The following is a 27,739-nucleotide window of genomic DNA, read 5'->3' on the forward strand; positions in this document are numbered from 1 at the left end:
ATGAACATACTTATGGACCTAAAATTTCAGTGCTAACCAGTAAGCCATGTACTTGTTCACGTGAACTGAACTCCACCAAACGACACATAGACATGGAAAACAGACCACTTTAATGATAAATATTTCTCTTTTTCACACTAGTTCCATGAATGGATTTAAGGAAACAATTTCTTATCATTTTCTTACAATTATTCTGCAGATGATTGAAAGGATGTAAAGTTAATAAAAGCAGAGAAGTTTAGAAATTGTCTCTGAATTTCCTGGCCCTGGCCTCTCTATATTACAGTAGCATTTCTGCAGAAATCCCTGCCAGCCAGTCAGACAGTATTCTGAAAACAACCTTTTACCAAGAAAATATCCCTGAGGATCAGACTAGAAGGGGATTAAGAAGAAATATATATTTTGTAGTTCATTTATAATGGGAGCATTAAATAGCTAGTTCCTTATAGCAATATTCATAACTGCAGGCAAATATTTGTTCTAAAAGCATGCTCAGTCTCTCATGTTTAGGTAAAATTTCCTTAGGATTACAGATGGCTCTGTGTTACTTCTGCTACATTGCTCTGCTGGAGGAAATTCCACAGCAGAAAGCAGAGACAATTACACTGTCTCTAGCTTTTGCTAGATATGTATTGTTAAATTTTTCTGCCTGAAATACAAGGTGTACTGCTGTTAACAAACCCAGTCTTGTCTTTCTCCCCATTCCTGCCCTGAACTTTATATGCACCTTCCCAGGCTATAATTTTGAGGGGCTGTTGAGTTAGCAGCATTACTGTAGACAGCAGCTGCCACCTCATTTTTTCTTTAATTTTTTTTTTTTTTTACAGCTTTCCCCTACTGCCTTTCAGTAAGGATCAATATTTTGGATTAACTCCTTCCTTCCTCATGTGTCTATATTTCATCACTTTTTTTTTTTTTTGTCAAAGTTGTAATGAAAGTCTTCCATATCCTTTCAATTCATCTAGACAATATCCTCATCGGTCCTTGTTGTGGCTGCTGAATATCTTTTTTTTTTTTTTTCAGCCCTTCTTGTGTTGCTTCCATCCAGCTTTTCCAAAGATCTGCTACCCAATGTAGCTTTCTTGGTGGACCAAGTCACTTGTCAGTTTAAACCTTTTCCCACTTGTTTTTAAACTTCTGGTCTTTTTATCCACCTCAACCCAAATCTCAGAACTGAATCTGTGTCCCATATGGGTGCTTCTTTCATCCACTGATTATCTTTTATGTTGTCCTTGACCACTGTGCCCCTAAATTCCTCATTATGTCCAGGTCCATATCCTTGTCTCATTCAAAACATTTTTCTTTAAAAGCTATACCATTACCTTGTCCTCCCCATCTAATGAAAAGGATGTTCGTGTTATTTAACAAGCACAGCTGTGTTGCTTTTGGTAGGAGGCAACCATGCTAAATTATAGCAGCAGAGAAACTGGCCAAAATCAAAATTAATTTCTTCATTCCTTTTTTTTTTTTACTCTGCTCTGATTTATCTGTGTCTTATCTTCAGGAGTCTCAGTTGATAAGGGCAAGAATTGTCTTTATCACTGTACTGAATACCACTGTTATGTTCTCAGTTCTTATGAGCCAGTAAATAATGAGATACTCATGAAATTCTTAGCGGGTGCTGTGTTTTAATACCTTATCTGATTTCATTGGGAGGTTTAACTAACAAGATCTTCTGGGATGCCTCCACAAAGCAGAGTAATTTCTTGTTCCCCCTACCAGGTAACAAATGGCAGCTTAATATATCAATCTATCATCACATAGTTACGTATTATCTATAGCCAAAAGCACCTAATAATAAGTTCTAATCTCTTTAGGATGATAAAGCAGAAAACTAATGTGAACCTATTGTAAATAAAACCCGCATTCCCTAAAAAGCAAGGTTTCTTTATACCTTAATAACACAATACACTTTCCAGCTGCCAGCCTGGAAACTCAGTACCACCTGAGTTTATATATAATAATATATATATTTATTTATAATATAACATAATTTATGTTATAAATAACCTGTTAATAAAATGAGCCCTACAACTGCAGGAGTGAGAATTGTGGAGTGGGAAAATATCCAGTCCAGTTCTGCACAGAAAGTGAAGCTGCACTGTTATGGTCAAGGGAAGAATTGAAGTCGTTTCATGAAGAAGAATTTGAGTATGCATTTTCAAGTGCAGCCACTGTTTTTGCTAACAGGTGAAAGTTTAAGTCAGTAGGTTGAACAAAAGTAGAGGCACTGCAGCAAGTCCTGACTCTTGTTTCCAGTTCTGCAGAAACCATTGTCAGATATGTAGAAGAGGAAGGTTTCCCCCTCCCATTTTCAGGAAATTTGGGAATTTGACACTGCCCAAAGGAGAGGCACGTCCCTTCCCAGTTCAGTAAATAGCTTTGAAATATTCCAAAGGCTTTTTTAGTTATCTGATATAGCATCAGGGATGAAGCATTACTGGGTAGCACTCTGCAGATCACACTATGGGCTTTAAACTTTATGTTCATGACGTCTTTCCTTGTCCTAATTACATTTCCATTTTCTAGGAGCACTTGGTATTTTTTAGTGTCACAACCAAGCAGAACCTTGTGACAAGGACTTCCAAGAATCCGCTACAGATGTTCCATCACAGTTTGTCATGGTGCAGTGAGACAGGAGTCATGGGTTGTTTGGTAGTGGAGAATACTGCCCATGTCTGGTAGGAAAGAGATTGGCTGAGGGCTAGCTGAGAAATGAATAGGGCTAGCTGTGAAATGAAGAACTCTTTGCCAACTGGGAATGGAATGGATTCCCTTATGATCCATACTGCAGAATATGGTACACATCTCATAATTCACTAATATTCAGGAGGACGAGTGTCCACCAGAAGGTAAGAAAGCACATATCACCATGTTCTTTCCCAGATCTCTTCATCCCTCATGCTAGCTTAAATGTTCTTCCTTATCCTGAATAACCGTGGTAAGCTTTGCTAACAGCAAATTTACATTTCATTACATTTTGTGATAATTAGTCTGTTTGTAATTTGAAGGTTGATTAGTTTTCTGTCACCTGTGATTACAAACAGGGACTCTTAAGTGTTGCTTTGGTGCCAGTCTGTCACTACAGTGAAGAATAATTAGAGCCTTTCTCTTGTAATTGAAGGTAAGCACTGATGGACAGGTAATCTAGCTGATGGATGGACATAAAACATGTTCTCTCCTGGTAGATAGTAACAACAAACACAGGTACATGCACTGTTTTTAGTGGCAGGGCTTTTTAGTTCAGTTAATTACCATTTGTTGTTAATCAATTGCATACAACCAGCACATACAGTCTCCAATGACCTGTAAGAGAAGTGGTCATTACTTTGCATAGCATACTGCTTCCTTTAATCCCTGGGCTCCTGGCAGAAGACACAGTCTTGTTTCTGATCCTCTCCTGATTCAATCTGAATGGTGATGGAGTGGAAGCTGTAGTGCTCAAACAGGGCTTGGGTGATGTCTTTCAAAATCTTCTGGCTGTCTTCTGTGTCTGCTATAGAGAGCAAGCAGAAAATAATCAAATTGCTTATAGTGTAATAGTAGTAGTCGAAGAGAAGTGGTTACTGATAGAAACTATTCACAAACAGTCTGGCACTTCTACAAAGAAGATGGTTTTGAGAAGTGTCCCTTGTCCTTTTTATCCTCCTTTCAGGAGCTTGCATATCAGCAAAGGTTTGTTCATTCAAGTATGGTCAGAGGATGGGATTTTGGCAAGAACTGAGCAATGTTTAATCATGAAAGAAATTCAGTTTGGCAGAAGATAAGCTCTAGAAGAAAGCAAGATTACTTAATAAAGATTAGTTCATCCAGTCAGGGAGCAGAAACAGTGCCAAGTGATTTGGGTTACTGATAGACCTACTCCTTGTGGGAAGGTGGGACTCCATGGGGGATTTTGCCTATGAAACGTCTCATGGCCAAACACAGGTGAAGTGTTTGCCTTACATAAACCGTAACACGTATAAGTTACAAAAAGCAAACAAGAAATCTGATTCGGGTTGTGGACAATTTGTCAACAGGGATAAGGACATTAAAAATAATTTTAAAGATAAACTGTTGTCCTGGAGTCACCTCCATGCTCCAAGCTATGTTTTAAAGATTATTTTGCAGTAGAAGAGGCATCAGGAATGCAGATTTGCCCTATAAGTTTTTGTTATAGCAATCAACAGTTTTCACGTATGACAAAACAACTCCAAAATCTATTTGATATTGTGAGAAAAATCCAGTCCGAGTCTAATTCTTTTAATTTATTTAAAATATCCTGTAGTTTAATTCCTTGTTCCACAATCTCTGCAGTTTTCAGTTTTTTTTGGCTAAGTACAGGTACTTGTTGTTTTGGCAAGATTTCTGGGAGGAAGATTTGAAAGCTTTTGTTTTTCTATTTTCTGATTATTTTTTTTTTCCAGCAGAATGATGACATTTATTTTAACAAGCACTGGCTATACCATCAGTTGTATCCCTATCAGAAGTAACTGACCTTTGCCAGGCAGCTACTGAATACTTACCCCACGTTTACAGAAATGTACTGACCTGTGGCAACATGAGCAGATAGAATAGTTTGATTCATTGTCAGAGACCAAAGATGAAGGTTGTGAACAGACTCCACTTTCTCGACTGCTAAAATTCTTGCTTTTATTGCATCATAAGTAAGTCCTTTTGCTGTTCCTTAGAAGGAGAAATTGGGAAAAAAAAAACCCACACATTTTGAAGAGAGAAAAATTGTAATCATTAGAGGAAAATACATTATGAACCTTTATTCAGTTAGATATACCATTTTATAAAAATATTCTACACCATGGGAAACCTGTCTATTTCAGAGTTCACTGTGAAATTTAATCCTATTCTTTGTTTTATACTTCTCCATGGAGTGAGACTCGTGCATATGTTAGGAGACACTCTAAGGGTCCAGTTTGCACAGGGAGGTGAGCTGTTTAGCCAGATCATGGTTTATATTAGCACCAATGTCTTTTGTAAGTTCATATTTTATGGCATCACCTGAGCACCTGTGAGGGATTCTGTCCTCCATATATGATAGAGAATCATCTGTTCAACACAGATGGAAAGACAAACAAAGATTAAAATGGCTTGCCCCAGAAATTTTAGAAGAGAGATTAGACTACAGGTCTAGTTAATTAGTAGATCAGTGACTGTTTTCCTAGATGAGCTTTTGTACAAAAGGTGATAATGATGATGATTACCCTCACTCAGAGTAAGGACACTTGTGATAGGGTTACTTCATATATGAAATTCAGAGTTCAATTCAAATTTGCCCAAAGAACTTAATTATGGGTCTTTCCTGGCGTGAGACGTGGGAATTTGGAAGTGCAGCTCTGTGCCTACTCGAACAGCTATGCTTGTCATGCTTCACTTGGATCAGTACATTGAAAAAATATTTTAATACCACCAATTATGAGGTATAATCATGATAAGTACAGTATTGGTTAATTGGGTCTTTCATACCATAACTGATAATGAGCCACTGTCAGTACCAGCTCCAAGTCCTCTTTAGAAAATTCTGGGCAGAAATATGCTTCTTAGGATGTAGGAGACTGGCTTCAGAGACCTCCCCAGAAGACAACATGAAAGGGCCTGTTGCAGAGGGGAGCAGAGCATTGCCAATTTTTGCATGTGAGCACTGCTTACAGAAGCTGGCAATCACTGCTCTGAGAAGGAGATCCACGTGTATCAGGGGCTGCCAGGCCTCCTTGCTAGTTCAATTTTTTCTGTAATCAAGAGACCTTCTGATTTGCCAGCAGCCGAGACACAACTAGCTGTTGCCTTCTGTCCAGGTCCACTTCTGCACAAACATATTACTCTCTCTCGATAACTGAAAGTAGAACAACCCTAGAATTAAGCTTCACTGTAAAATAATATTGGAAATTTCCTTTCTTGAAGCAGAAACAGGGACAAAATGAAAGAGAAAAGTAAATAGTCATGCAGATAGTCACAATGAGTAACTCATATCTGTTCAAAAGCTGTGTTGTTACAGCTGCTTTTCCCCTTAAGCCTAAGTCTTCATAGCTGAGAAAGAGGTTGCATTATATTATTTAGTGTAAGGGAGGCAAAAGTATGCATCTATGACTGCTCAAGTCATTTGGCCTTGCAAATCAAATGTTCAGGCCCATAGCTGGCAGGATTAAATATTACTGAGCCTAGTTCTTCTTGCTGCCTTCATGCTGATGTGCTGGGAATTGTCTATTTCCTTGTGCTCGGACGTGACTGGAAAGCTCCACTGCCTTGCTTTTCTAGACTGGCGTAACTAAAATCTTTTAAACTTCTGTCTCTTGCACTCATCCTATTTCACAGATACAGTTCAAAGCACAGCCTTTTTCTTTTCTTTGGTCTTTTTGGCAAGAAGTTGTATTTCACATGGGTAAAGGAATTACACAATGAACAAAGTGAGTAGACATCTCATATGCTAAAGGGGGTGATAAAAAGTAATGTTATGGCAAACAACAGCAACTTAGCTATAGCAATACAAAATTTTGGATGTTCGTTAGCAAAACACCTGTACACAGATTTTTACAACACTGAAATGTGTATAAATCTTCTGGTGCAATGGTAGAAAACAGTTTTGATTAAAATTGCAATTAGGATTAAAGTATGATCACAGTTATGAGAATTTTGGAAAATAATACAGAAGTGTGCTATTATACTTTTGTCAGCAAATGTAAGTGTTATGGAGAGACACAGAGAAAGAACAATATAACTATTGATTCTGGAATCAGGTCCTACCTTCCATTAATACAATCAAAATATCCTTTAAAATGGTGATAGTGGTTGCCAAAACAAAGATGGAAAACACAAATGTGCAGATTGGATCAGCTATTTTGTATTCTGGCTAAAAAAAAAAAAAAAACAAAGACATCACTTTGTTGATTTCATTATTAGTTAATCTCAAAGAATAATTCCATTGCATAATATATTCCATTCATCTAGTACAGAATCAACACCAACCTCCTTTGCCAGTCAGGGATGGTTAGAACAGGGGGTGAAGGTACTATTGGTGAAGAAGGGGGCAGAAATAAAATTATCCTTCTTGCAGTTTAAACAACAAAAAGCAAGTGCAATTCTCTCAATAGTCTTCTAAATTCCCAAGAATTAGCATAATTGTTCTTGACTAAATTACAAACTATATCATTAAAACAGAGAAAATTTTTGCATAATACCTAGTGTCATGATGCTGTGAAAATAATTGTTATCCTTAATTGCAAGGAAAGCTTGTGAACTAATAAAACTAACCTTAAAGAAGATGATAAGTGCACTAATTAGCACACTAATACTCTGGAATAGATCTCCAATGGCATGCACGAAGGCTGCCCGCAGGCTGGCATTTCTCAGAGCTGGCTTTTCTGGAGGGGCCGACAAGGTTTCTCTGGCTTGTGCCCCATGGCTGTGCCTGTGTCCAGTCTGGTGCAGAATCAGGCTTAGCCTGCAAGAGATGTAAAACTGTGAGGTTATTGTGTCTTTGAAAGCAGTGATATCACACACGTCATTGCCCATCTTGCTTCTGAATGCTGAACAGTAAAATCAGACACGTCGGATAAAAATAGAGTGGCTAAGCAGATAATTCCTAGGTGTTCCAGTGTTTTGCATACAAACAAGGATGTCTGAGAAAAGGGGAATTAATGAGGCCTGATTTTCTACAGAGTTCTTGAATTTTTGTATGTCTAATAAAATGTGAGATGGAGATTAATATTTTTGTAGAGTTTGTGCATTCATAATTACCCCTCCCCATCTGGCAGCTACCAGGAAGGAGAACAGCAACTACAGCCTTCTGTGAGAAGCAGTTACCCCACTCCATATTCTCATGAAACTCATAAACACTTTATATTTTTGAGATTTCTCCATCATCTCTTATTGAAATACACCAGCAGATTCAAGGTTAAAAAGTCATTTGGGGAGGAAAATAAGGTAACTTACAGGATGTTGGCGAGCATGGCACAAGCAGAGGTAATTAGCATCACTGTAGCATCGATATCATAATCAGGATGTAGGAGCCTCATGCTAGCCAAATACGTCAACACACCAGTCACCATCCAAATGATTACCATAGACATCAAAGCTCCCAGAATCTCTAGGAATTAAAGAAATCTAAGTTTAGCAGGAATCATTAGAGAAACACAAGAAATTTTAATGAATTTGTGCTAATGATTCCAAGTTGGCGAGTTTTATAGCTGAAGTGTTACTCTTTGTGTGTAGGCAGCTTTGGTGCTCACAAAGAACGGGTCAAAAGGTCAAAATCCTTTCTGGTCATTGGCAAATCCAGTGACTGCCCAGAGTAGCTCTATGCACATGGTGGCCTAACCTTGTTCTACCTCGCCCTTAGAATCACAGAATGGTTTGGGTTGGAAGGACCTTCAAGATCATTTAAATCCAACCCCCTTGCCATGGGCAGGGACACCTCCCACCAGCCCAGGTTGCCCAAAGCCCCATCCAGCTTGGCCTTGAACACTTCCATGGATGGGGCATCCACAGCTTCACTGGGAAACCTGTTCCACTGCCTCACCACCAAGAATCGCTTCTGAATATCTAATATAAATCTACCATTTTTTAGTTTAAAACCATTATTCCCCATCCTATCACTATAGTCCTTGCCAAGGAGACCCTCCCTTGTAGGCCCCCTTTAGGTACTAGAAGGCTGCTGTAAGGTCTCCTCAGAGCCTTCTCTTCTCCAGGCTGAACAACCCCAGCTCCCTCAGCCTGTCTTCATAGGAGAGGTGCTCCAGCCCTTTAATCATTCTTGTGGGCCTCCTCTGGACTCGTTCTAATACTTCCATGTCCCTCTTGTGCTGGGGGCCCCTGAGCTGAACGCAGTGCTCCAGGTGGGGTCTCACAAGAGCAGAGGGGGAGAGTCACCTCCCTTGACATGCTGGCCATGCTTCTTTTGTCCCCCTTCCATTGTTGAGATCATGGAGCATTTGGAGAAATCTGGCATACATGCCTGCCTCAGCCAATACGGTGTGAGGGCCCCAGGAACCAGCCCACCTCCCCCAGTGAGATTATCTTGGCCACGAGAATAAAGGTGGGAGGGAAGGAGGAAAACAAGGCTCACTCAAACCTACTGGAAGATATAATCACCCTCCAACATCCACCCTTATTTTTGCCTACCTCTCTTCATTTCACAATTCAGAAAGTCAGTGAGAGCTCCCGACAAGGCCCTGCCAGCAAAACCTCACTTTTCTGTCCCCTGAGACCTGTCCTGCCAAATGCCACCAGTAATGCTAAGGACAAAAGAAGTTATTTTGTCCCTGGGGCAACAAAATTCAATTTTGTCTCTATTGGCTCTGAGCGGGGCTCAAATAAATCCACTGTCCCCAAGGCCACCTTTTATTGCACTGCCATAGGCAAGGTCTGGGGATGTTTGTATGTACGTGCAGAACATTTTTAATAGGTTGTGGGACTAGTAATTGCCATGTGTCTTCAATGGGTAAATGTGTCACTTTACAAACACAACAGACACAACTGCAAGGAAAATGAAAATTCACAGTAGAGTGAAAATTTACAGACCTCTACTATCAATTCATGAAAGCAGCTGAAACTCAGCTTATGATTTTGAATATATTTTCATGATGGTAACAAATTTTGCAGCAGTCCGGACTACAGATGCTTCTAAAAATAATCGTTTTGTCTAAAACTGACAAATAATGAATTAAGCTGCACTGATGGGGAAACCTAGTTTTGCTTAAAAGTACATAGAGAAAACTAGAATAAAACATATCTGGTGTTTACATTTTCTGCAATTACAGAATGAAACCCTGCAAACTTGGCCCAGAGTTAAGTGCTGATAGCTGTGAAGGAACCAACAGCTCTTGTGAACACCTGCATGAATGTCTGTGTGCACGTGTGCATGTACTCCACCACTGAAAGTGTTAGAAGTCATCTTTACCCACACAGGTGAAAATACACATTATTTTTATATGTAGCATCCTAGCAACACCTTAGTTAATCTTACAGACCAGTTCAGTAGTACAAAGTGTTTTACTTAAAAATGTTCTCATTTAAATTTCTTCTGAACTGCTAACACTACCAGAGCACAGCATACAGTGCTGGGATTGCTTGAGAAACTTCGGACCGTAAGAGAGAGAAAGAAAATGAAACTTCAGAGACCTCTTCTCCCTGGAAGAAGGTCTGGCTCAGACATCAATCTCATTCAATACTGTGTTTCTAACCAAGCTGCTGAAAGCAGCTGCTCACCCTAAGGATTGTGTTGAACCACTGTCTTGACTTATTTTGCTGCCTGGCTTAGATGACAGGAGATATTCAGGTGGCTCCCACTAAATCCGAGCCCTGTCATACACAGTTTTGCATGACAAAGCCAAGCTAGCAGTCTGGGAGAAGCAGTAAAATGCAGCTTCCAGTGTCGCAGAAGGCTGTAAGACTTCAACGGTCAGCACACTGTGACTCTGCCACCTATCTGACCGCTCTCAGCTCCCTAAGGCACCCACCTGCATGTTAAACTGGAAATAAAGCTGGGGAAATAAGCAACAGGATAATTATCACAGAATGGATTAAATAGCCACTGACATTTGATGCAGATCTCTCATTGCCACCAGGATAAAAAGACAATAAAGTAAATGATAGGTTTTGAGGTTCCGCATTGCAATGACAGAAACCTGAACAATCTCACACAGACTGAGGGTCTTGTTCCATGTTCCATGAGATGGCTGAACCCGTCTGCCACCTCCCTGTCATTAAGAGAAAAGTCTCTCACTTTCCTTTCCTCCAAGGCTAAGAGAGTACAAACACAAAGAATTATTACGGATGGTAAGTAGTACTTTGCTAAAGCTGCATAATTTAGATGTGTGTTGGCAACATAATACCAGCTACACTTCACTCACACTAAAACTCCATCTCATCCAGCAGCCCATTTCATAGTGTTGGTAGAATGTATTTAGGGAACAATATAAAGACAGGATGAGTATCACAGGATCACAGAATGGTTGAGGTAGGAAGGGACCCCTGGGGTCCATCTGGTCCAACCCCAGCTCAAGCGGGGGTGCTCAGAGCAGGGTGCCCTGGACCACTTCCAGGTGGCTTTTGAAGATCTCCAAGGAGGAGGTTCCACAACCTCTCTGGGCAACCTGTACCAGTGTTTGGTCACCTGCACAGTACAGAAGTGCTTCCTGATGTTCATAGGGAACCTACTGTGTTCTAGTTTGTGCCCATTACCTCTTGTCCTGCCCCCAAGCACCACTGAAAAGAGCCTGGCTTCATCCTCTTTGCACCCTCCCTTCAGGTATTGGTAGACACTGATGAGATCCCCCCGAACCTCCTCTTCTCCAGGCTGAGCAGTCCCAGCTCTCAGACACTCCTTGTAGGAGAGGTGCTCCAGTTCCTTCATCATCTTGGTACCCCTCTGTTGGACTCTTTCCAGCATTTCTGTGTCTCTCTTGTACTGGGGGGCTCAGAACTGGACATATGTCCGCATGGCATTTCTTCTCATGTAAGATCTGCAGCTACAAGCAACCTTTCCTTGCAGACATCCTGAGTCAGAAGCTGCTTCTGGAGTGTCATACTGAACATCCTTGAAGCATTCACCATCCTAGTCCTCAGTTCAGGTGTGTAGGTGTCTAGAGCCATTTTAGATATACCAACACCTCCATGTGTGGCTTGACACAAAATATATAGATGACCCATAGCATTCTTGATGGGCATTGGAGATCTACGGGACACATTACGGCATTTCAAACAGCACTAATCACTTCCATGTGAGCAACTAAATTAAGGCACAAGACACCCACATGGGATTCATTTAAAGACTGAGGCATGCAAATTAAAACATCTACATGTAGTTGTGTGCTAGGTGCCTAAGACTCCCACTTGGGACTGTCAGGTATGACAAAGGCCCTGTGGAGATCCATTTCCTTTTGGAATAACAGATGAAGAATACAAAGACTTCTCACATGACACCAGATGTCTGTGTTCAAATAACTGTCTTGAGGTCTAGATATTTAGTTTATGTAAAATGAATGGTAATTTACCAAGATCCCTGCTCCACTGACTGATTGACAACACATTCCCATTTCCTAACCATAAGTGTCTGGTCACATTTGAGGTGCCTTGGTCTTATTTTTGGCATCCTGTGCAGTTTCTTGTTAATCCCATGTCACAGTTGCTATTACTGTGCAAAAGTCTCAGACAGCCTAGGAATGTTCAGGTACCACTAGATCTCTATGTTTAAGCAGCTGAATTGAACCTAAATCTCTTCTGAACATATCAGAAACTTGATCACTGTGCTTACATGTGCTCACCTGTTTGTAAGTATTTATATTTATGTGTCCAAATTTTGAACAAAATTACAACCCCAGATTTTTTTATTTCATTTCCCATAGTTAATATTTTGCTGATACCTTATATTTTGTAAAACTGCACTTGCCTTGCGTTTGATTATCAGGCTTCTGATATTAGGTGTCATCCATAAATATGTCAATGTTAGTTTAGGACGGAGAATGTTCAAAACCTACCCATGCTTCCAACTGAATAAAAACAATGGAGGTAGAGATGATTTAGAAAACAGTATATATTACTGTCACTTTTATATAAATCTAACATTGTCTTTTCTAAATAAGTTAGTGCTTTTTGTTACCATTTAATAAATGGAGTAAACACTCACTTTTATGGCTATTTCTGCTATTATAGAAACTAGCTTTATAGTAGATTGAGTATTCAGTCCTGCTCACTCTCAAGTCACTAAGGTAACCTGCTGTTAATGCAGACAAAGCTAGCACCAACCTAAAACTATACAAAATAATGAACTGGAAGACACATTAGTAGGGAAGCATAAATGGGCTCTTTACTTCTTTGAAGCTCATTGGCTTGCTACTTTTGTGATGTGTCCTGGGGGCTTTGAGAATTTTAGCACACTATCTTTCAATTTCTTCAGACCTTGTTGGACATTAGCACATTTTCCAGTTCCTTGCTATGATGACTTCCCTTTCCCATTTCACATGTTCACACTGTGGCACATTTCCTACCTGCTCGGTGCCACCCGAAAGTTAACTGCTTGGTGGGAGGTTTGGAGGCAAGCCAGAGCGAGACGAGGCTGATGAGGAAGCTTGTCAAGTCCACCAGGATGTGTGCTGCGTCGGTGATCACCGCCAGGCTCCCAGCAATCTGCCCACCTGTGTGAAAAGTGTGTCCGTATCATGGCCCCGGTCAGAAGTTTGAGTCAACTAGATCAAGCTTGAGACCTGAGTTGCTACACATCAGAAGGAACATTTACTTTTCAGCGTTCATGCACATGACTCAAAACTCTCCATAGATTGCTTCATTTCGTACCACATTCATGCAGTGAAAGGCATGAATTAATAAAAAGAAATATGATGGTTTTCTTTGTCCTAGATACATAATTGAGAGTGTCCTAAGGATAAGAGCTGTGATTCATAAGTGCTGTGTTTATATTACCATTGGGCTATTTTACTATGACAACTTTAATATGTTTCTTGGTGAAAACCAGTCTTGGGCATCACATTTCCTATATCCTCCCACTATGTCTTCACATTGGTGATATTTTATGTCTGTAAAAAAACTCAGAGCCTTAGCCTATGGAATTAATTCACTATTTGTAAGAGGAAAAGGTGCACTTTCTTCCTGAGTTTTAGATGGCTGGATGTCAGACTGTTTGTCACAGGCAACATTAAAATAGGAGTAAAAGGAAAGGTTCCAATAGAAGAGTTGTGATAAACAACTGGGCATCTTGGTGAGGGCATAGAGAAAAATGTTCTGTTTGCAGGACTAATCTATCATTTTGCATCTGTAATGCATGATTTAATTTTGCTGTTAGAGCTCAAAAATGTGGCTGTATGTCATTTTACTTTGGGGGTTTTGGTTTTACGTGAATTCTGGGGGAAAAAAAAAATAGGCTGTCTGAAACCACATTTCTTTTACCCAGTAAGCCAAATACTATTTTGCCAAGTTCTTCTAACCATGTCTCAGGGCTACAGGCAAATCCAAAGAAACTGAAGATTGCTTTAAACCAACCCCAGCTGCTGGAGGCTGCAAGGGAAGACAAGGATCACAGGCAGGAAGCTGTCCTGCCAACTCGTTATAGCAGGGGAGTCTGTTCATCGCAGTGGAAATGTAGGAAAATGGAAATGTGAAATAATAGACCCAGAGCATCTAGTTTCTGCATTTGGCAGTATCCTCCCACCCTTCTTCAGTCATTTAATTAGTTTCAGCTCACCTGTTTCTCCTGACCACAACCCATATGAAAATCAATGAATCCTGAAAAACATCATAAAATCAAAAATGCCTCGTTCAAAACCTTTGGCAATATACCACTGCCAAAGGGACATGTAGACACAACTCTTGTTTCCTCAGAGATGGAAAGTCTTCACGCCAGCACGATGCACTACCTGTCTGATTTCCTCCCATATTAAAATTTTAGGTTAGAATACCTAATATTGTGTGGTTTGTCACCACACAGGAATGCATATCACACATATAAGCAGCTTTTTTTGTCTGTTTGCTTTGTTTTTATTTTGTTACCTCCCTATAGGTCCCATTGACAGCTGCCTGAAATTCTCTTCCCAAAAGGGAGCAGGCAAGACTGCAAAATTCTGGAGCATCTCATTCCTCGCAGTAAAATGCAAAATTCAACAGAATGGGGATTTCCCAAGACATGAGCAGATGTAAAGGCACATTTACTTTTTGATCATGACACAACTCCTAGACTTCCACTGTTTGCAGGGCAACTCTTTCCCAAGTAGAAAACAATTTTACATAGCAGAGGGAAGCACTGTATGTCAGTGTACAGATGTTAACAGCCAAGGCTTCAGCTATCTTTCAGCAAACAAATATGTAGAGCACAAGCTGTCTGCAAAGCCCAATTGCATTTTTGATACTGTATTTCCATGTTCTTTGAGACAGCCTTACAAAAGCTTGCTTCTAGCCTGCTGTCTTTGAAAAATGTTGGCAAATGATTACTTTATTTATTGTGACATAGCTGATGCTGTGGGTGAATTTCTGAGATCTCAGTCTGTTTATCTTAGCAACCTGGTCAGGTCTTTATGCTTCTTTTCATTATGATGAAACATGCTAGGTTTGTCTCTCTTTCCAAAAAGAAATAAAGTACTTTGAAATCCACATTGGGTCATTAGCCACTGAAAATCCTTGGTAAACACTTATATCAGGACTGTATATAGGGTGCCATTGGCTTGACTGATATCTCCAGATCTCTGGAGATTGTGATGGGTCTGCATTAGAAGGAGAGAAAATTATCTTTCTGAGACAGTTGGTGCATCAGGCTCAGCAAACAGTGCCCCTTTTGGGAGAGTAGTGAGGGCCAGCACAGATGGTTAGAGAAAAAAGAAAAAATCACAGAAAAGATCTAGGTATTCAGTGAAACACAACTTTTCAATATATTTGAGAGTGATGCATCTCTTTTTCTTCTGTTTACCATAATAATGCCTACAGAAGCTGTTTGTCCTTAAGAGTGGTAGGAGGGGTCGCACGTTCTTTACTTTCAAGAGTAAAGCTTGTGTAATAGTTACAGGCTTTTACTGCTTTGTATCAATACTCCCAACAAGTGGCCTTTATGATTACTATCACTCGCGATGGCTGTTTATAGCTTTGTATACCACAAAGCAGTAGAAAATGTCAGTCACTCACTGGTCAATCATCAGGCACATGCTGTCTAGCCTGATGATTAAAAAAATTAAATGTGTGGTTCATAATTACAAAAATCTCCATAGACTGCTGCCTGTAACTGCTGTTAATAACTGGTTTGTCAAAGTTTAATGGTCTGAAGCAAAATGGTCTTCAAGGCTGTTACTTAAGCTGTCACTGCAAAAAAGCTGTATGATTCATTAAGCAAAATGAAACATTTAGTTAACATATCATCTGTCCTTCCAATTATCCTCTAGCTCTGCCGCATTCACCAAACTTAGGCCTACTGATTACATGGTTTTGTTAATAATGCTTTACTACTGGCACTGGCAATTACTGCATGGAGATTAGTGGCGTGCACCAATTTGCATGGGCAAAATGCACGTGCCCTACAAACAAGTGGGCTTTATGCAGATGAAACCTGTGGGAGGGAAGAGTTGGAGAAAATCTGACTGGGTTTGGCAGCCAGGAATGAAGGCAGAAATTCAGTGACTCCTTCAGTGCCTCCAATTCTCACCTGTGGGGAAAAAAAAGCCTTTCTATTGCATCTTCACAGGGCTCCAGAGACTCTGATTCTGGGAAACCATGGGTTTCAGAGACCTTCCTCTCTGATTTTTCCTACATCCCCTGGGGTACACATGGCTAAAGCCTGTGGGATTCCTCATTTCTTACCTTACCTCATCTCAGAGAAGGGGAAATTAAAGAGCCAGGAATTATCGGGAAGGTATAGATATCACAGAAGCCATGCAGAGAGCAGATCAGTGAGACAAAATGAAAGCTAATGTTCTAGGAGGAAGCCAAAAACCTATGTTGGATGTTGTAGGATAGGTCCAGAATTGGAAGCTAATTAGACAGGGGAATAATCTTCCATTGATCCAGAGACATACCAGCAGGCCAATTTAAAAGATAAACGTGCCCTGTTATAAATACATTGACTTAACTGAAGAAAAGCAGATGGTGAGTCTGGCCCCGGATTTCCCTGGATTTTGTAAAGACTTTTGAATTTAATATCAGATCCTGCTGCTAGCTGCCTTCACCAGCGCTGAAGGCTCATTGGCCTGGATAAGCATGAAAAGTCCTTTAATCTTTTCCAAAAAAAACTAACTCAGGTTATTAAAAACCCATTTATGACATGATGCTAAGACATGGTAGCCACTTTTAGCTGAGCTTAAGTACCTGGGAGAACAGACCATTAACCGATCCTCCTATTCCTACCCAGATGCAATCCTCAAATTAATATATGAAAATATGTTAATTTCACTAGGGAAAAAATGTTATTTTAAAAGGATAAAATGGGGTTATTTTATCCCAGGTGTGTTCATCTCTATGCAAAGGGGGTCACTGCAGGCAGAGAGGGTGCAGAAGGGCAGGAATACAGCTGCGCTGGGCACAAAAGTGAGCTCCCTTTGAGCAAACATACTCCCCTGTAATCTCAGCAACCATGAAGAAGATGCAAATTACTGATGCAGCACAGAGCTTCCTCCGGGCTTGATGCTGCTCCCTTTTCCTGTTCTCATAGGCCTGCGAGTAGCCGTGACAGTGATACGCTGGATTAGCTTCAGCATCTCCTGCTTCCTGCTGCTGCCTCTCTTCATTTAAATTCTTCTGATGCCAGCTCATCCTTTGGGATTGAAAGGAACAGAAGGTTAAAAAAAGAAAAACCCTGGTTATTTGAGCATCTAGCCCTGCAGCCCCAGAAAGTTTGTAATTAATGCTTCTGTAGGATAAAAGCAGGATTGGGAACAGCAGTTCATAGGAGAGGCTTGCTCACGCAAGCAGGACTCTGTGGGAGGGAGCTGCACATGAAATGACTTCTCTGGCTGTGTTTCCCAGCTCTTTGGGCACTCCTACATCATTTACCAGTTTATGGAGCACAGGGTGACTTTCTTAGGCTGTATATATTGTGCACATAATTATAAAGGTTACAGAAATGAAAGGACTCGGACTGCACAGCATGAGGTTTTCAAAAAGTCATACCTCAGGCAAACACTAACCAAGCTTGGCGTAGCTTGGAGATAATTCTGTGGGAATTTTCAGTTTTCTATTCCCAACAGCTTTGTCAGGAAGACAATTTAAAAATAAAAATTCTTACATTTTGCAAATGTAATTGATTAAAGATATTTCTCTCCTCTCTCTGCATGCAGAACTGTTTCATCTCAAATTTCCACTTAAGTACAAAGACTATCACTGTTCCAGCAGAGCCTAAGTATGGAAAATGTTAGCCCAAATGTTTTAAAGGCATTTAAAAAATAATAATAATAAAAAAAATCAGTTCTCCAAAGTATGCTGACCTCTTTGTGCCACTGATTTCATAAAAAGGAGACAAGTCCAGCAGAAGTGGGTCTTTGAGTATCACCCAAGGTGATTTCCCATCTAAATCGGATCTGTCACGAAATTTCAGTGCTGTCCTTCTTATCATTTCTGCCTGAGAAATATGGGATGGGAGACAAGGGACCTGGAGTTACACTGCATTGCAAATGCAGGAGCTCCTGGATGACCATTGCACCTGGTGCTTTCACTAGAGCAGCCCAAAGTCTACCCAGTTTATTCTGTGAGGCTCCAAGGTGGTTTGGTTAGCAAGGAAGGTCCCTCCTCCGTATCTCCCAACCAAGAAGAGCCCAAATGGGAAGAAAAAAAAAAGAAAAGAAAAAAAGCCCAGCTGAAAACCAGTATGCCACTCCAGCTACACCATTTGTAGCTGCAGCTGCTCCTCCTGTAATACCCCCATGGCAAAACACATCCTGCCACCTACCAAGGTGCATGAGAGTGCACTGTGGTGTGCAAAGGGGAATTCTGCCCAGATGCACATTTGTAACGTTCATACAATCACGTTACAGCTATTCGTGGTCCATGCGTGCAAGGTAGTGGTCTGCGAGCCTGTCCAGGAGTGCAGCAAACTCCACTGCTCTGCTGTTTCAGTCCGAAATCAGCACGGGGGCATGACACAAGGCTGGGTTTCACTGCCCCCCTGTAATGACTTCTCCCCATTTTGGGGTAGTGAGGACTTTCCTTTGGGCCAAGAGTTGTTTCATCTATGCACGAAGGAAAGCTGTGCTCTGGGGAAGTGCAAGCATCTTAGTGGCTTTCTGTGGTGTTTCTGCACTGTTTAGGGAAGTGTCAAGATGCCTAAAATCTTGTATGATTTGCTGGAAAGATATCACGCTGCCAATCAGCTGTGGTCAATGTTGAGGGAAAGAAAAGCTGCCCTGAAGTCACAAGTTTTTCCAACTGCTTTTCTGGGCAGCTGGGGTGGGCTGCAGCTGCTCAGTGGGTCCGAGTCCCACCAGGGCACCCCGCAGCCCTCACCCACCCATGGGTGAGAGTCACTGGGTTCATCACCTCCTCGGAGGTCCTGGTGGAAGAAGAGCTGCCCCACCTGTTCACCAGCATTTTCTCCACTTCCTTGGCAGCCGAGCCCTGCAACTGTAGATAATCAGCACGGATTTGGGTTTGTAAATATTTTTGAGATGTTCCAAGGGTTCAGCTTGTTCCCCTGAGTCAGCTTGTTCCCAGCCAGGTTGCCATGAGGTCTCTGTTTGCTCAGCGGAGGCTACTGATTCCCCCTACGTGCCTCCATAGAGCTTGCGAGAAAGAGCAGTGACCGATGCCTGGAGACGCTGAGTTTTCCTAGTCCCTTTGTCCATGTTTTTCCTTATTTTCCTCTCAACGACAAATAAACGGGAGCTGAGCTGCCTGGGGAATGGGCTGCCCATCTGGCAGGCTGGGTGCCTGCAGCTAGTCCTTCTCCAATGCTTGAGTTTTACATCCATCAGGCTCCTCGTGTGCACTGTGTCACTTGCACACAATGTTTTGCTGATGAATTAGACTCGGAAGGTACCACAAACTGATTCCTTCCAGATGGCTGAATAAAATACTTAGTTTTCTCACTTTCCCCTGGAGATCGGGGCATGCGAGTTTTTCTTTCTCATGATCCCTCTCTGGAGTTAACTTCCAATGCTCTGCAGTTTGCATGTAAAATTAATTTCCCTTTAACTCAATTTTCATCAGCTGGCACTGAATGTTAAAATCATCTTAACGACATGAGTCATGATCCGCTCAACAGCCTGTCAGGGCAGGGATGCCAAAATTACCCCTGCTGATTTCTGAGCCACCAAACCCTTTCCTTGCTGCTAACAAAATGGGTCATTTTCTGACCTCCCTCCCTTTTTTAATCTTCAAGTCTCTTCATCAGCAAACAAAACCTTAGAGTACTGTCAAGGGGTAGGAAAGCACTGTCCACAGATTTCATTGAACAGATGCAGAAGCAAACAGAGACAGCATAAACCCACAAATGTCACACTTTTCTATCTAAGGGGTGCCTGAATAAAAGCAGCCCGGTTGTCAGAGGTGGCGAGCATTTGCTGCTCCCTTTGAACTCAGAGAGCAGCATCCAGCCCCATGAGTCAGGAAGGCTCCTGCCAGCTCCTGTGTGCTACCTTTTTTTTTTATTATTATTATTCCAAAAGCAGCCTGCCACTAATTAGAAGAATCCAAGATACGGTTTTATAAATGTGCGAATCAAAAGCTTAAGGTGCAAAGATCATCTCTGTCAAACTATAAACCCCTCCTGAGTGTGTTAGAGCAAGATGTAGCCTTTGAGCATCAGATCTCTTCACCAGCACACCACAAGAAGAGTCCCAGATTAAAAAATAATCTTTTCTCCATTTCAAATTCTCTTTCCTTTAAAAAAGACAGTCAGGGGAAACATCAGAGAAAGGCACTTACTGAGTCATGCCTGGAAGGGGGGAAGGAGAAAATACTAATACATATTGCAGATTCCACACAGATCATTAGCAAGAGTTTTTTATTGCAACTTCCTTTTTTTTGTTTTCACTTGATCTGTTGGGTGCCTTGATCTACAGGCTGATGGGAATAATTGCCGTCCTCCTAGACCATTATGAGACCACAGTGAAAAGAGCAAAATGTGGAGTCAATGCACTTCCCACAGGAAAGCATCTCCTTCCCAAGGGAAAGGAGTAATTTTTGGTGCCTGAAATGATATGAAAGTGCCTTTGGAGAAAAAATTATCTAAGCCAAAGTCACATCCCTTATGCTGATACCACTCTGATTTCAACTGATGTACCAAACTTGAACATTTCCAAGTCATTTAATACCTTTTTACAGCCTGGCCCTCCAGATACTTCTTTTCCTTACGTGGTATTTTGGACACAAAACAAAGGCAAATACGTACGTGCATACATTTAGATATCTACTAGATGGTAATTGTTCTGATGGTTATTTTATTTAGTCTCATTTTGAGGGTTTGGCCATGTATGCATGATTCTATTTTGAATAAATTTCCTTCTGCATAACAGCATGACAACACTTGTACTCAGAGCAAAGGTGCTTGTAGTATCCAGCCTCCATTGTGAGCATGACGGAATACACAAGGACAAAGTACAAGGAAGGAACATGTCCAGAGGGTGCCTCCCTGGTCCCTTCTTCCAGGCTGCACAAACCTGGCAGTATGGCAGTCTGGGGCAGTACTGGGAGCTGGCTGAACCACAGCTTGTGTTTAACAGCCCTTTACTTTTTTTTTTTTTTTTTTCTGTACAAAACTCAAAAACTCCAGCCACCACTGTATGCTGGGGGCCACCAAGCTGGAAGGCAGCACTGCAGAAAAGGAGCTAGAGTCCTGGTAGACACCCAGCTGAACATGAGTCTTCAGTGTGCCCTTTCTACTAAGAAGGCTAATGGTTTACTTGGCTGCATTAGGCAAAGTGTTACCAGCAGGTCAAGAGAGGTGATCGTTCCCCTCTGCTCAACATTGGTAAGGCTGCACCTGTAGCACTGTGTCCAGTTCTGGGGGTCCCAGTACAACAGAGACATGGAAGTACTGGAAAGAGCCCAGCAGAGGGCCACCAGGATGATAAAGGGATTGAAGCACCTCTCCTACAAGGAATGTCTGAGAGCTGGGACTGTTCAGCCTGGAAAAGAGGAGGCTCAGGGAGATCTCATCAGTGTCTATCAGTACCTGAAGGAAGGGTGCAAAGAGGACAGAGCCAGGCTCTTTTCAGTGGTCCTTGGGGCCAGGACAAGAGGCAATGGGCATAAACTGGAACACAGAAGGTTCCACCTGAACATCAGGGAGCACTTTACTGTGGGTGGCTTACTTTGTGTGGGTGGCTGAGCACTGGCACAGGTTGCCCCAAGAGGTTTTGGTGTCTCCATCCTTGGAGGTCTTCAAAAGCCACCTGGATGTGGCCCTGGGCACCCTGCTCTGGGCGTCCTTTCTTGAGCATGGGTTGGACCAGATGGCCTCTAGGCGTGCCTTCCAACCTCAACCATTCTGCAATTCTGTGATTCTGTGAACCTGGCTGATTAAAAATTGGTGAGTTCCAAAGTTTAATTATGATTTGTGTAAAAATAATGCATCCTTAAGCTGTCTGCCTTATATTATAATTAGTTCTTGTGCAGTTAGAAATAATGAATGACCACTCCCTGTTTACCTTCATCATATCAATCATGGTTTTATGTATCGTTGTTATAAACCTTCCACCATCAATTTTCTGAGACGGAGTTAATTAATTTCTGTTTCATAGCTCTTACTATCTTGGCTCTAATTTTCTTTCTGACATGAAGTGGGCATCACTGTACTATGGAGATGGTGTATGGCAGTGTTAGGCAGACACAGTCCTTTCTACAAGGTCTTCATAATCACCTAACATGAGGCCAAAAGCAATTGGATGGGTTTTGCTGAGTTCTCCGAGATACTGCTTGGTCTTGGTGTCAGCTGGCAAGTCAGTATGAGGGAGACATAACCACAGGGCCCACAACAAAAACCTTTCAGAAGTCACAAGAAGCACTTAAAGTTTTCCTCATCATTGGCTTTCACAAGGTATCAGGAGTAGTGGAAAGCCATTATTTGATGAGGGCTCTTTTGTCCTGTAAGTGTTTTCATATCACCTGCAGGAAGACAGAAAAAGAAGAAAATATTTCCTACACATCTGTAATAGAAAATCAATCTCCACCTGAAGAAATCATTTCCCAAGCACTCTTCAAACTTTTTGCCTCGTGATATGAGCCCAACAGATAAGAATCAAGTACAAGCCTAAGGCTTCACTGATAGACAGGAATAACTACCAGTTAATTTAATGTTAAAAAGTTATGCATGAAGACATGCTCTAATATATTTATATATCTTTCCTGCCTTCAGCACTGCAATTTTTCTTGTCTCTTGTCTCAAAAACTTACTGTTAAGCAGCTGGGCTGGAGTTGGTAACAGTCAGTTCTTCTGTAAGTCATAGGCCCTTAGCAGTAATGTGGGATGTCAGGGTGATTTAACAGAGAGCTGCAAAACTTTATTTCCACCACATACCTTCAACAGAAGAAGTAAATGTAGGGGCAGTTTTGCCACTTTAACTCTATGCTTTAGACTAAAGGTGATTAAAACTTCGAGTCCATTTCCCTCTGTATATGCTGGTCTTTTCATTTCTGTTACAGTAAAATAAAAACATAAACCTTGAAACAATAAACTTCGGGTTTCACTTGTATGATGGTACTCAAAATCCCACTGTAATGATATATAAAGAACGTAATCATAAATCTGTGCTACATCAAGCCAATATCTAGCTCACAGAGTAGCTGGTACAATCTGATGCAAATCCACTGGTTTATGAGGTGGCATATTGAATATTTCTGGTCAATGTTACATTGATCTATTACCAGCAAGAAATAACCTGGCCTGTTCAGGAAACCGAATTCATGGAAACTTCAGGAATTTGGTCAAGATATTTCCTGGGCTTTTATAAGTGATTATGTAGATCACCTGATAGATAACCAACATATCAAATGATTAACACTCTGAAGAATTTATCCTCCCACACCACCACCATTGACTGTTTCAAAACAATAAAAAACTATCATGGACCTAATTTAAAGAGAGGTGATGCAAGTCTAATATGATTTGACTTACAGACACTTTTTGAATAAGGCAGGAGGTTCTGAGTGCTCAGCTTCAGACACTTGTAAAACTATGGTTCATATCCTTCTGGAAGACTAGTGAAAAGTGGAGCCTCTCACTTATCCTGGGACCAGTCCTGTTTAATATCTTTATCCATGACCTGGAAGAGGAGGTTGGAGTGCACCCCGATCAAGTTGGCAGATGACTCCAACCCAGGGGTGCAGCTGGGATGACAGAAACCCCGTGAAATTCAGCAAGGATCAATGCACTTGGAACAGACTTTTGAGACCACAGCTAGAATACTGTGTACAGTTTTGGAGCTCCCAGTGCAGGAATGATCAACAAACTAGCATGGGATTAGCAGGGGGCCACCAGGACAGATGAGGACTGGAGCACTTGCGCTGGGGGAACAGGACTTGTCAAGCCTAGAGAAAAGTTGGCTTCAGGGGAACCCAGAAACAGCCTACCAAAATTTTTAGGATGTTATTGAGAAGATGGGGTTTTATTAATGTGCATGTAGGAAGGATGAGGACAATGATCATAAAGTGAAACAAGAGGGGTCTAGACTGAATATAAGGAAAGAAAGAAAAGAAAAAAAAAAAGAAAAAAAAAGAAGACTGTGAGGATGATTCAGTATTGGAGCAGATTCTCCAGAGAGGTTGTGCAATCTATATCCTGGGAGATATTTTCAAGACTAGACTGGATAAAGCCCTGAGCAACCCAGTGTGATCTCTGGGCTGACCTTGCTTTGAGCAGGGAGTCAGCCCAGAGACCTGCTGAGGTCCCTTCCAACCTGAATTATTCTGTAAGCCTATGACTGACCTGATTTTCAGGGAGCTCAGCTAAATCCAGGCCCCTTTTAAGAATTTCAAGTTTGGCAGGGGAAGCCTCAATGCATCCAAACCCGCTAGTGACTACTGACAGGCTTGGCATGTGCAAAACACTCTCCCGCACCGCCTGTGTGCAGGGAATGGGGCCTGTATTCAGACTTCCTACTCATATGATTGAGATAAAAACAGTTTTGTTCCCCGTGTATTGTAATAATGGCATTTATTAAAAAGAAAGAGGCTGGGGGCTGGCAAAGAAAGAGGCAATCTGTGTGCAAAATAGATTCTGTTGAAAGCATTGGAGCTGCTCATTAAGCCTACACACAGGGAATGGAAAAATGTGGTAATTTATACCAAAGGCTAAAATGAGCTTATTGCTACTGATCGGCTTAAGACACCTGAAGCTGTGCCCGCAGCTGGTCTGTGCAAGCCCGAGCACAGCACGCTGCCTCCCCACCGCCACGCCAGCTCCCTGGGGTGGGCTGGATGTGTCCTCTATGCCACTGGGCTGTGAGGGCTTCCCCTGTGCAGCCAAATCTTCCCAGGAGGAGGGAGACGGGAGGCTGTGGCTCTCCCTCCCCATTTCTGGAATAATGACGGGGGAGGGAAATGGTAACCATCAGCCCTGTGAGAGAGTGATGGACAGGGCTGCTGAGCAGAGGCATGGGGTGACTTGGTAAGGATGGAACACAAAATCAAGAAAATGAGGGTTAAATGTGGTCACCAGCACTTTCATGTAGGTAAGGAGGTTGGTAGAAGGCACCATTATGGTTAAATCCCCCCAAAACCCAACATGCTGGCATGTGTCTATTAAGTGCTTGCACACCAAAGAGTGCAGTATGGGGAATAAACAAGATGAGTTAGAGATGTGCATACAGCTGCAGGGCTATGACCTTGCTGGGGTCACAGAGACATAGTGGGATGTCTCCCGTGACTGGAGGGCTGCAATGGAAGGATACAGGCCCTTTAGGAAGGACAGGCAGGGGAGATGAGGAAGGAGGGTTGCCCTCTGTGTCTATGACTAGATGGAGTCCCCAGGGATGGATGAGGGGCTGATGAAAGTTTATGGGTCAGGATTAAAGGGAGGACAGGGACAGGTGACATTATATTGGGTGTCTGCTGCAGGCCACCAGGCCATGAAGACCAAGCAGATGAGGCCCTCTACAGGCAGATAGGGCGGCTTCATGTTCACAGCCCCTGGTTAAGGGGGATTTCACCTGCCCCGGTATCTTCTGGAGGAACAACACAGCAGGGCATAAGCAACCCAAGAGGATCCTGGAATGTGTTGATGATAACGTCTGTGAATGAGTAATTAGATCTTTCTGTTAATAAAACTTAACCTGACAAAAACAAAAACAAAAACAAAAACAAAAAAAGGCCAAGAAGAGGTGCAACACAAATGTCAGGTACTTGTATGACATCCTTGTCCTAACAACAAGCCCTGTCTTAGGGCACCCTTCCCTGCACCATATAAAGGCTTTGTCGAGAGATGTCCGTGTGTCCAGAGGGACAAAGGGGCCAAAGGACTTCAACCACTGGAGCTGTGCCCACACCATTGCAAATTATCAAAAAGGCTCTGAGATTCTTCAGTAACGAAAATGAATTGCAGAATCATGTGACATCTTTTAAAAATATAAATATTACCACAAAAGTCCTCTTGGACAGTGCCATGTATATTTATGGAGCCATGTAATAATATTTAAATAATAATCCAGACATTGAAATGACTAAAATACGATGGCAGTGACCCCAGTATAGGAACATGGGGAGACAGATTTCCATTAGAACTGACAGTGTTTATGCCAAGTTTCTGTCCTACGCTTTTTAAGGGAGCCAAGCAATAAATAACCTGAAAACCAATGAGATAATGGAAATGTCAAGAGGTGCTAAGCTGTAACTGAGCAGCTATTTTCTTTTAAAAATACTTGCTGGTCTGAGTCAAGAGGAAGAATGAAAATAAGTTCAGCTGTAAAACTATTTTGTGATAGACATTTATACTCATTTTTGAAGTCAAGCTACAACACATCATATGTTTTCAGAGGGTCTTTCTTCACTCAAGCAAACATTTACTCATTGGACCTCTGGCACATCAGCTTCAAGCCTAATAGACTATTCACATAAGTAAAGCTTTGAAAGATCAAGTCCTTTGCAGTATCACTTTTCTTTCACATCAGATAGATTATTTAGACATTCAGGCATGAAAGAGCCTTGAATCAAACATGGTGTCAATAGCACTATTATAATTCAGCCTAAAATTGCAGCATAATCCATGAGGTTCTGCATCCTACAATAAATCTACTAAGCTTATAAAATGGGTATCAGGAGACACTTGCTTCAGCAGCAGATTAGTTCAATCCATCACAGATGCAGATATATCAGGCTGCTGTCTAGTAAATGTATCTAACATCTACTAAGAAAGTTTGAAAGGGAAAAAATATCAGACAAAACATTTGGGGAGTAGTGAAAGATGTTCCCTGTATACACTGTGAAACTCCCCGTACTTCAGCTTTGGCAGCTCATCTGTAGGTCAGCGATCTCATGTTGCTCGCAAAGACAAAGCAATGGCAGAGAAGGAAGCACAGAGCTGTGTTACCTGTCTAGGGCTAAGGAGTACTTCTTGGTGTCTCTCTCGCTCACAAGGCACGCTCGTTCAAGACCCTTTTTGGCAGCCATGAGGACAGTCGGTGGAGTTTTGTTTGTTTCTTTCCCCCCTCAAATGCTCCTTGCTCCGTTGGAAGTGGATGCAGGCAAAAACGTCCCCACAACTTATTCAGAAGTCTCTGCCAAATGTTTTTCAATGAAAAGGTTTTAATAATCTTCTCAATAAACCCACGGCAAGAGAAAGCGGCTTTCCTGTTGCTGGTGGCGTCACTAACCTGCCAAACACTAACTCGCTGAGCCTGCGAGATTGGAGGGTTTGGGCCTCCTTCTCTCTTTTTTTTCTCTTTTTTTTTCTTTTTTTTTTTTCTTTTTTTTCCCCTCCCTTTTTGATGCCGTGATATGATTTTTGTCATGTGGTGAGCGAGTGCTCCCACACTTGCTGACTCAGGGTCAAGCTCAGCTGTGTGCACACTGATTTACACACACTAAAATGGACTGAAGCAGACCCATTTGCCTGGAAACAGTCAAAACACCATTTGCCTTTCTGCTTCCTCAGCTTAGAAGGAACACGCAGCTCCCTCACCCAGCTCGGCACAAGCCTCCTTCATCTAAATGATCGCTCTGAAGACTTATTCCTATCCCTGGCACGTTTACTCCTAACATTTCAAACCAAAAGGGACTGCTTATTATTGCCGTTTGTGACGCAGGTTATTGAAATCTTCATTTCGCCAGAAAGGAACGTGGGTTGTTATTGCTGCTTTATTCGGTTTGCTAGTCCCGGCTACAGCTGCCTGCAAAC

General features: G+C 41.8%; 1 protein-coding gene and 1 long non-coding RNA gene across 2 annotated transcripts in view; both read right to left on the reverse strand.

Moving 5' to 3' along the window:
- LOC310894109 overlaps nt 1-27,739 on the reverse strand; it is a 397,944-nt gene that overhangs the window by 341,053 nt on the left and 29,152 nt on the right. The window lies entirely within an intron of this gene.
- On the reverse strand, nt 104-27,733 carry SLC30A8 (solute carrier family 30 member 8). Its single transcript, XM_083826433.1, has 8 exons — nt 26,933-27,733; nt 17,026-17,230; nt 12,978-13,116; nt 7,924-8,077; nt 7,243-7,432; nt 6,736-6,841; nt 4,531-4,665; nt 104-3,496 (listed from the first exon to the last, which is right to left on the reverse strand). The coding sequence occupies exons 1-8, from the start codon at nt 27,010-27,012 to the stop codon at nt 3,351-3,353; spliced, it is 1,155 nt and encodes a 384-aa protein (XP_083682559.1). The 5' UTR covers nt 27,013-27,733; the 3' UTR covers nt 104-3,350.

Source organism: Anser anser, assembly GCF_964211835.1.
Source record: "Anser anser genome assembly, chromosome: 2".
NCBI lineage: Eukaryota > Metazoa > Chordata > Aves > Anseriformes > Anatidae > Anser > Anser anser.

Excerpts from the sequence above, each read along its gene's own strand:
- SLC30A8 (XM_083826433.1), bottom strand. The coding sequence starts at position 27,012 with ATGGCTGCCAAAAAGGGTCTTGAACGAGCGTGCCTTGTGAGCGAGAGA. Across the intron at positions 6,842-7,242 it reads CACTTATCATCTTCTTTAAG|CCAGAATACAAAATAGCTGA; the intron begins GTTAGTTTTATT and ends TTTTTTTTTTAG. Across the intron at positions 4,666-6,735 it reads TTTGATTGTATTAATGGAAG|GAACAGCAAAAGGACTTACT; the intron begins GTAGGACCTGAT and ends TCTCCTTCTAAG.